The 9,988-nt window shown below is 39.4% G+C and overlaps 1 protein-coding gene across 1 annotated transcript in view; it reads right to left on the bottom strand.

The window, feature by feature from the left end:
• Positions 1-235: 235 nt before the first annotated feature.
• Positions 236-9,988, bottom strand: part of URI1 (URI1 prefoldin like chaperone) — a 40,811-nt gene continuing 31,058 nt past the window's right edge. Inside the window, exons 6-11 of the mRNA XM_014881626.2 lie at positions 9,839-9,899; positions 6,677-6,857; positions 5,840-6,107; positions 5,124-5,266; positions 3,314-3,572; positions 236-1,053 (exon numbers count right to left, since the gene is read on the bottom strand). Coding sequence (XP_014737112.2) covers positions 865-1,053; positions 3,314-3,572; positions 5,124-5,266; positions 5,840-6,107; positions 6,677-6,857; positions 9,839-9,899 — 1,101 coding nt within the window. The 3' untranslated portion in view covers positions 236-864. The remainder of the gene's footprint in view (positions 1,054-3,313; positions 3,573-5,123; positions 5,267-5,839; positions 6,108-6,676; positions 6,858-9,838; positions 9,900-9,988) is intronic.

Raw genomic sequence — 9,988 nt, forward strand, 5'->3', positions numbered from 1 at the left:
CAAAAGAACTAGGAGATTTTGTAATCAAGAGTCTGAGTTTATGCTTCTCTCCTTAAGAGCATTCAATTTCCATGGACATTCATTAGCAGGAGGTTAAAACACAATGGCAGAAGAGAATGGACTGCTTTCATGTCCATGTGGTAGTAAACACTTCAAGCTAGAAATGCGAGTTCAAAATAAAAACCTCTCTGTGGTGCCTTCCAAATTAGTAGTAAAGCAACAAAAACCACACGAGTTTCACAGCTTTTTTACTGAAAATTTAATTTTACAAAATACCCTTTTCCATCAAAGAAACTTCCCTGCAATGTACATGAACCTGGCATTTTATAGACCTGTACAGGGAGATACCAGAGAGGTTTGAAATAAGGAAAAAAACTTTTAGCAGACACCTAGTTGCAAAAACCTACAGCAATGTGAATACAAGTGTGTCTTAAAATGCTAAAGCAAGTAATGTAATATAATTGGTGAATCTATTTGAAATGTGAAAAGTTTCCTTAAAATGGTCCATATGGTATGTAGAACATCACAGCTGGCACAAAACTGCCTGTATTTAGGTTTAAACACAAAAACAATGTATGTAAGGAACAGTTTTTGAAAAAGAAACCAAGTGCTGCTATCATAAGGCAAACATATACAAAGGTGCTGACAGCACACAGGGAAACCGACAAAATAAGATGAATACTCAAGTGTTCAAACACTGAACTGTTTGTTTTCCTAATGCTGCCAGTAAACGTTGAGGAGACAACCGGTGCCAAATTACCACAGGACACCCTGGTAACTGGGTGGGTGCTATGGACCAGGCTTTATATAATCCCCGGAGAAGTGAAGCCAGGCGAGAGTGCTCCTGCTTGGGCTCAGCAGCACCTACTGAGTCTGCTGCATCCTGGCAGCTCTGAATTTGGAAATCCTCTTGACAGGTTCCTCTGGGGCGTCGGACGAAAGCTCCTCTGATTTGCGCTCCAGAATGGTCGGCAGCACTGGGTGAGCAAGGACTGGGTGTGGTACGAAGCAGGGAGACAAAGGCTCCTTTTCTATGACAGTTCCAGAAAATGCCTAGAACAGAAGAGAATACTCAGAATGAGCTAATAAAATGCAAATGCAAAGCTGTGCCCATAAGGTCATTACCCTATATTAGCCTGATTAGAATTGTTATTTCTTCTAATCAAAAGTAAAGAAATATCCTTAAATCAATGATTGTTGCCTGCATAAGTAACCACATTGTAATTAACCTCAAAATACAGCTTGTTCAAAGATGACTGAATGAAAGACAGTATCTTAAAAGTACTACTTAATCTCATTCCTACTGCATAAATGATGTAAAAATGTACTTCCTCACACGCTCAAGAAATAAAACAGCTGATGTAATACAGTTTCCTTTTGGATAAGAAATGGAGAGACTTTGCTAAGTTGATGTAAGCACTTCCATCATACGTCATTTTATGACTTAGTATCTTCTAATTGCATCAAGCTGAAACACTGCACACAAACTGGCAATCATATATTTTGCTCCTTCTTTTCTCCCTACCAAATATGATCAAAAAATGGTGAAAGCAATTTATATTTAAGAGAGCGGCAAGCAAACTTGCTTCCAACTACTTCTCTCTATAAAGGGCCTAATAAAAACATTTAATGTTTAAAAACTGTAATTTATATGCAGCCAATTATGTGACAATCCTTCTCAACTTAGCAAAGAAATAACCATGATTCCTGGAAAACAAGCAGCTCAGAACTACTTTTCATAAACATATTTAAGAACAAATCACTCCACTATGTATTGAAAACAGAGAATTCAGAATGCCCAAGGACAAGGGGAAGCAGTTCACATCCAAGGTCTGATGCTCATGCTGGGCACAAAGGAATGCACACCAGATTTAGTCACTATGCTTAATTCTGCTTTTTCATAACTCAGTTACCAAGAAAAACAAAGCAAAACAAACTGGCCATTCTCTTCTTGCAGGACCTGCAAAAAAAGCAGTGTTTTTTTGTTTTCTGCTCCAATACTCCAAGTGTGCCTAAAGCTGTGCCTGTACAGCTCTGTTAATCTAACAAGAAGCTCATTTTCAAAAACAGGTAAGCAAAGCACAAACTAAGTGATGGTGGTAAAATTAGAAATATAAAAAAGTTAGCGTGTTGCAAATGGTAATGGAGAAATAATGGATTTCAAACACCCAGAAAAACAACCAAAAGCAAAACAACAGCATTTAGGGAAGCACATCTGACTGGAGTGTTTTGCTCAATCTCCTTCAGGTGCTTAGAAAATACATTACATTGTACAGAATAATCATGCCTGATTCAGGTAATAGACTGATGGGTAACATCTAAAGTGTATTTAGATGTTTTATAAAAATACAGAAAATATATTCCAGAAAGTATACAATGTGGAGTGCTAACTCTACAGATAAATTTTCCATCATGAATCTTCATATCCTGCCTGGATACATCTGTAGCTGTTTGCATGAAAAATGGTGATAAACAATAGCTTTTATGAGGAATTCATTTATTGCCCAAAATACCTTTTGTAAAAATAGTGTTTTCATTGAACTTGTTCATTGCAATGAGAACTACTGAAGACTCAAGTTTTATCTAGTTTGAAAAAATTAGTGTTAAGTTCTTACAAAATAAAAATGAACACACTATGCCACGACTTTATACATTTAATTCTTGTATTCACCCAGTCACTAAGCAACTGTCCATTTTCCCTTACATTGTACAGTCTTTTATCATGAAGCCCTGAACTTTCCAAACACATGTAATAAAATTTATTTGGGATCACTAATGGCCTGGTCTGGAACAGGATGAGTAGGGGTGCAATGTTTCCTTCCACCAGGCAATTTCTCTTCTACTGGCACATCAAAATAGTAATTCAGCAGATATCTATGTGCTTTAAATTGAAACACTCCTTGGAAATTAGCTGTCTAGTAGTGCAATACAGGTAAGAGAATGACCTGTTCCCTTTCATCAGTTACAAAGTACAGATTTCCCTCTTTTTGTCTAAAATCCTGCTGTCTTCCTGCAGTGAAATGGTCAGGATGACCCAGCATTCAGTAGCTTTCAGTACCATCAGTGAGTGACCACTTTGTTGGATCTTTATGTAAGAGCTTCAAGTCTTGGGGAAGCCAGGTGAGCAGCTCTCCCCTCTGTCCCCAGGATGTGTGTGACAGAGGCCTGTCACCTGCTATGTCCTTCTGAGGCAAACTAGGTAGGAGTTAGAAAATTATTTTAAAGAAATCAAACTGATGGTATAGGCATCTACAGTCATTAGATTTCTCATTTTTATCCCTGCCAACAATCAATAATGAATTAAAAACTGTACCTCCGTTGTCCCTGAAGAGGGAGGAAGCTTTTTCAGTATCTGCTGCTGCCCCTCCCCCTCCTCTTCCTCCACGATGCCTTCGCTGTTGTCACTCTGAGTGGCCTCATCACAGCTAATACTCCTCTGAACTCCTCGTCTGTCATCAAACTCTGCAGCACTGTTCTCACTGGTATCGCTACAAACACTGTTCTCTCTGCTTCGAGACTTCAGAATTGATTTACGAGGGACATACTCTCCATTCACAACATCAACAAAGACTCTATAAAGGAAAATGTTAGCTTTAATAAACCATTTCAGGATCAGATGACAAATTTACAGTGATCTTGCTTTGTCTTTTGTACAAATTAATTATGATGTGCTTTCCCAACTTTTTTGCTGCAGAATCACAATACTGTACCTTCAGAGGCACTTTATTTACCAAGGTACAAGAATCAATTCTGCAGAGTGAATGCTGTTATGCCCTTTATTCAAGCATTAAGTTGGTACTTACTTTCAGCAGAAAATGCATTGCTCTCTGAAAAAATGTTAGAAATCAGAAAGGCGTGAGTCAGAAGAAGTTAGAAAAAAGGTAAACTAAATGATGACCAGGGTTGTTTCTGTAAAGAGAATCATCACAATCTGGGAATATTTTCTAGAGCTAAGTCCTTGTCAAATGGAGAATACAAAAACAAACACTTGAAACATTCATTGCACATGGAAAGGATGAAGCTTTTTCCTGACAAGTGTCATAATCTGCCTTCAATTAGAAACAAAACTTTAAAAATCAGCTTTTAAGATCAGATCAACAGGAAGACACTTTTCAAGTATTAACAGACTGTGAACTGACAAAGATGCCTCTTGTGCTCCCTCTCCATGACTTGAGAAAGTCAAGGGTGGATGGAGGAGAATGAGAAGACAATGCCAATTTTATCAAACTCATGAAGGAGGAGCCCAATGACTGGGTGAGTTTTAAGGGTGTGACTTGTTTCTAACAGCTTTATTCATCAGGCACTAATGGAAATACATCTCTACAGAAGACAGAGCCACAGCAGCTGCAATTAGAGGACGTAGTTTCACTTTTCACACTTTGTGACATGTTTAACATATTCAGGTACCCAAATACACAGACATACAGTGGGATTTTCACAACCACTTCATCAACCAATCCAACAGGTGTCTGTGTTTATCTTTTTACAGACCTAAATACTTGTTTTAACTATCCTGTCACCTCAGTGTTTCGTACAATCTCCTAAGCCCAGCACTGTCTTTCAAGCTCTCTGTGTGTGGGTGTCCTACAGGTGAGCAGTACTTTTTATGGAGAATACAGAAAGTGACAGACTGAGGCCAGGGAGAGAGAATGCAAAAGAAACTATGCAAGCAAAGAGCTGAGTATGTTTTGAAGGCACAGAAAGGAAGAGATAGACTCCAGCAAATCAATAACCAGGAAAGCAGGAGTATTACAACTGGTAGATCTGGTCAGTTCTGTTTGAAAACAAATTCAGAAAAAAATGACAAGGAATTAACAGAAAATATAACTGCTGCATTCCTTTCTGAGGATGACATGTACTGGCAAATTTACCTCCATTTCAAAGCTCTGGAAAAGCAGATAAATGAAGAATTGCTATTTGGAAAACGAAGCATTAAGCTCAGAAATATTTTATGGATATGAAAGCACAGCAACCATGCAGAAGGCACAAACTTCCATTTTTAAGTAGTAAATTCAGTTCCAGCTGTTTCTTTCAGGAAACTGTAGGAGGTTTTCACACTCTAGGTGGACAGAAATGAAAGGAGAAGGTCTGCTCAGAGGAAAGCTCCACCATAAATTACCCACCGGTAAATGTCTGCTGGGGTTTTGATGTTGGGCAGCTCTGGAGTTGCATGGCCATTGCCACTGCTGTTCTTCCTTTTACGCTTGGCCTCTTCTTTCTTTTCACTGAATTTCAAAGTAGTATTTTTTCCTGTGTTTATTCTTACCTGAAAATTGAACACAAATGATGGTCTAGACCATAAAATCAACAATCACCAGGCTGCAGATCAACTGACTCTGATGTTCTCTTATCCAAGCAATTGGGGACTAGGAAGCATAGGTAAGTTAAACAAATGTATGAATGGTAACATTCATAGTGTGCACTGTTTATTCTCTACCACTAGCACTAGGCTGGGGCATTTCTTTGCCCTAATGTGCACGTATTTCACATATAAAATATGACAGTCTGCTTATTCAAGCTCTGCTCAACAGCTGAGCTGTTCAAAGGTCACTTTCAAAGCAAGTAAGAAGTCACTTTAAAAACTTCTAGACAGGATACTGTCTTTTACAACAGCTAGAAGCCCGAATAGCAAGGTAGACATGTGAAGATCATTTTTTAATACCATATTTAGGACTACAAGAGCTAAACAGCAGGTTTTTAATCACTTTAAAAAAAACAAATGTCACCTCCAACTAGCATTCTACTACATCTACAGATCTAAAATTTTCAGGTTTAGATACGGCATATATATTTTATGTAATCTCTTGAGCCAAAGATAAAAGTTAAATAAAGTACAAACCCTTTTAGGTTCCACAGTGTGAGAGAAAAAAATAGTTGGAACAGAGTTATCTGCAACATCTCTGTCATCTTCATCATCGCTGGGATAGTAAGTCGAGCCATTAACTTGACCCACAAACAAGTCTGAATTTGCAAATTCTTTATGGAAGTTGCCCTGAGTAATACAGTCCTCTGCCCTACACATCCCATTCACATCTGGCTCCTTCTCCTCCTTCTCCTCTTCAGAAGAGGTTGCATCTTCTCCATTTGCCTCAACTGCATCAGGCATCCTATGGAATAAAAAATATCACAGTGAACAGAGGCAACTCATGCTCTTGAGAGACACAAACACACAAAATAATGAACTCACCTCTATGTAACTTCCTTTACTCAGGTGTAGTATTTTTAGACAGACTGTGGAATTTCTCTGTGCCCTCTAAACAATGACCGTGTCCTTCCCACACCAATTGGAAATACCCAAACTGTGACATCATAGCTAACAACCCATGTATTGCTTGAGGACTGGAATAGATCTAAGGATGTCATTGAGCATTAAATGTGTAACTCCCACATGGGAAACTATGGACTTTCATTGCTTGTGGGAAATAAATTTCACGTCCCCCTCTTCACTTTAAAGAAAAAACACCGGAAGGCTGGACTGCTGTGGTGGCACAGAGGCAGATTTTAGGAGCTCTGGCATTGCAGTGAGTGCTTTGTTCATGTCCCACCCTCCTTTCACCTATAATAATTTTAATTCCACGTGTGTGGTCAGCTACTTGCCCTGCTGGTGAGACCCTCTGTGTACCAACAGCCTCACACTCACAGCTCTCTGAGCTCCTGTGCCCCAGCAGTGCTGTACCTGTCAAGTTCACCGAGGATCTCTTCTTGTCTCTCGAGCTCTTCTAAGCGGGCCCACAGTTCCTCCTCTGACTGAAAACGGCCCATTGGTTTTGTATCACTTCCATTTGCTGGAAAATCCACCTCAAAAGCATTTGATACTTTTGGCTTTGAATGAGGTCTGTGAGCAGTTCGGTGTTTTCCTGTGTAATGAAAAAGAAGATGCAAATGCTAAGGCAACTGACTGAAAAATCCAACAAAAAACATTTGGGGGGTGGGAAAAGACCCACAAAGGAACTAAGGAATACGGGCAGAACATTTTCCATTTCAAATTATTGTTTAACTGTTTAAGTGAAACTGTCAATGAACCAGAGCACCAGCACAAGGTAATAGTCTCCGGATGTTACAGAAATACCGAGGCAAAACAGAGATGTTTATTTACAAAGCAGGAGACACTGATCCTGTGACAGTTTTATTACAATGTGGGGTTTTTTGCCTCTTGTGCCTAACAGTAATTTTCATTTGATCTGATAGATACCAACATGTGAATGTGACATTTGCTCACTGTCCCATTAACAGCAGGTTTTATTAACTGGGAAAACAAACCTGGTTTGTATTTTAGCTCACTTTTAACAGTCACATTTAAAGAGCAGAGCCTTTTTTGAAAATTTACAATGAAGACCATTAAAAATTACCTCCAGAGTCACCTGGAAAATCTGATCAAAATCCAGTCATTATCAATCACTAATTTAGTGAAAAAGACCCATTCTGAAAATCATACAAAAACCTACCTTTCAGAAATAATAAATATAAAGCCATTTAAAGCCACAGAGGTGACCCGAGATACACATTTGTGAGCAAATAGTAGTCAGTGACAAGTTCTTGCTGGCATTTAAAAGCCTTTCTCCCTGGTAGAACAGTGCATCCATGGAGGATGGGGAATACCTTTTCCTGTCTGAGTGCTGTCTGGCACATAGGGAACAAATCCTAATGCTTCAGCACTGTCAGGGTGAAGGGCAGGCCTGTGTGTTTAACCCCTTTTCCCCGAGAGCAGCATTCCTGGGGGCACTGCCTGCTCCTGAGAGCTCCCAGACAGGTTCCCAAGGGAAGCTCCCTGCCCATCCACCCACACAGCTCCTGCACCTCTTCCCAGGAATGAGGGAGGAGCCATCCCCTTCCACCACTGCCACAAATGCAGTGGGACTCCAGTGGCTCTGTGGGTCTTTATGAAACTGCTTTGTGGTTCCAATCAACAGTAGTAGTACAGTGTCTTCATTACTCAGTATCCTTTGTGTTTTAAAATCTCTATTAACCAACTGTGCGGCCATTTTTTTTTAATTTTAAGAACTCATGGCTTAAAGATATCCTTAGTCAAATACGTCAGCTTATACTTTAATCCTGAGTTAAATACAAATTCAACAGCAACATTAAAAAGCAAACAGGTGACTGCAAGTAATGCTGGAATGTGTGTCCCCTACTCTTCCATGGGATAGCACTTTTCATCATCTTGTTAAGAAAAGGCTGAAACGTATTTTAGTGAGATTTGAATATAAATTGAGGTAAGCCACGCAATCAGAGTAACTTGTGAGGATTTCATTTGCTATAATTACAAAATTAATAAATAAAATTGGAAGGATTAGTTAACAATCTATTTCAATTTGATTGTCAATTTGTGCCCTCCCAGTTTAAGTTACCCTTCAGTATTAACCACTGACTTGACTACCAAGGTAAGCACACGGCTTCCTGAACACCAGCAAGTGCTTCAACATGCCAGTCATTCTCCCTCTTAATTCAACACAACTTCTGTCAGTTAGGAAACCAGATCGGATCAAAAAGACACAGGGATAACTACCTTCTGCTCCAACATCCACTGTGCTCACTCACTGTTACCTCAAAGCACCACCATTAGCTTCATACACTAACCAAAAAAAGTGAAGTAGTAAAATCCAGAAAATGGAAAGGCAGCAAGAAACTAAGGAGATGCTCAGGATACCTGTGTTTGCCTTCCTCTGAGCTACAGCCCATTTCCACATGAACAAAACCAATTCTTAGGCTGATGAAGCTCAGCCTGCTTCAACCACTAAGTTGGTCTCTTAGCTACTTCTCTCTCAGTCACAGTACAGATGAGTGATGAGAGAAAACATTGGTAATTTCCACTTAACAGATTTTCAGCAAAAGTTAAGAGGGTTTCAGAGGACAACAGTGACAAAGGAAGTTTAGGACACAAAAAAAGCTTCACAAATGCTGCCCTGGCATGCAGAGCATGGTGCTGCATTAACACTGTTATTGTGGGATGCATTTCCTAGAATGTTACTCCTGTTCTGCAGCAACATGTCCCCATAGTAGATACCCCTTTATTCAGCCTTGGCATATAAAGATTATTTTGATTTATTCTAGGAAAATGTAACAGTGAACTGCCCATAGCCCTCTACAAATTTGCTCCTCCTAAAAATGTCCAAGTGATGCTATTTTCAGACTGTAAAAGTACTTGTGCCTCCAACTTTGTCCAAGTCCTATCGGGCACTGCTTCAGATAGCACAGAAACTATCCAATTAATTCCCTAGCACAACTACCTTTGCTTTCCAGTGTGCTCCCCAGCAATCTTTGGGAAGCATTTCTGCAGCACATGTGCAGGAGCTGCACACCAGGACTGCTGCAGTGTTTATTCCCTGCCAGTCATAGAACACTCCAGGCTGAGACACTGACATTGTCCCTTGATGTCTCCTCCCTGTCCGTGCTTCATCCCCACCCTGCTGACACTGATCACATGCTTTCCCCCCCTAACAGGAAGAATCTGAGTTTCTCTACTTTCCTCCTGTTGTAAAACTCACACTTTAATGCAAAACAAAAAAGTCTTCTCCAGCCCTCTCTCCTGGAGCCAGCCTAATTTATTTTCTGCTTCTCTTCTTCCAGAAAACTTCAAACTCCCAGTGTAGACTCTTTAAAGGAAAAATGTCACCCAAATGTCTAGCTGATGGCTAGCAAGGGATAGCAGAGAATCCATATGAAATTGAGGGACAGAATCCATCTTACCTTAGGATTAGTAATTTTTTTATTTGAATAAAGCAATTCTTTTAATGTAAAAGAAATGATGTCATAATGAAATGAAGTAATCTATTCAATCCCATATAAAGAGTATTTTGCTTACTGGTATTTTAAGACACGTTTATTTTAAATCAGTTACCTTTTGTTTCAATGCTATCATCTTCAATTTCTTCTCTTATGTCAACATATTCACCTGCAGCCTTATGAGAAGGAAGTAAAGATTAATTAATATAATGCTGTGTATTTAATAACAGTCTAAATAAAATAAGACTCAGAAACAAATACAGTG

This window comes from Sturnus vulgaris, chromosome 12, assembly GCF_052056855.1.
Source record: "Sturnus vulgaris isolate bStuVul1 chromosome 12, bStuVul1.hap1, whole genome shotgun sequence".
Classification (NCBI taxonomy): domain Eukaryota; kingdom Metazoa; phylum Chordata; class Aves; order Passeriformes; family Sturnidae; genus Sturnus; species Sturnus vulgaris.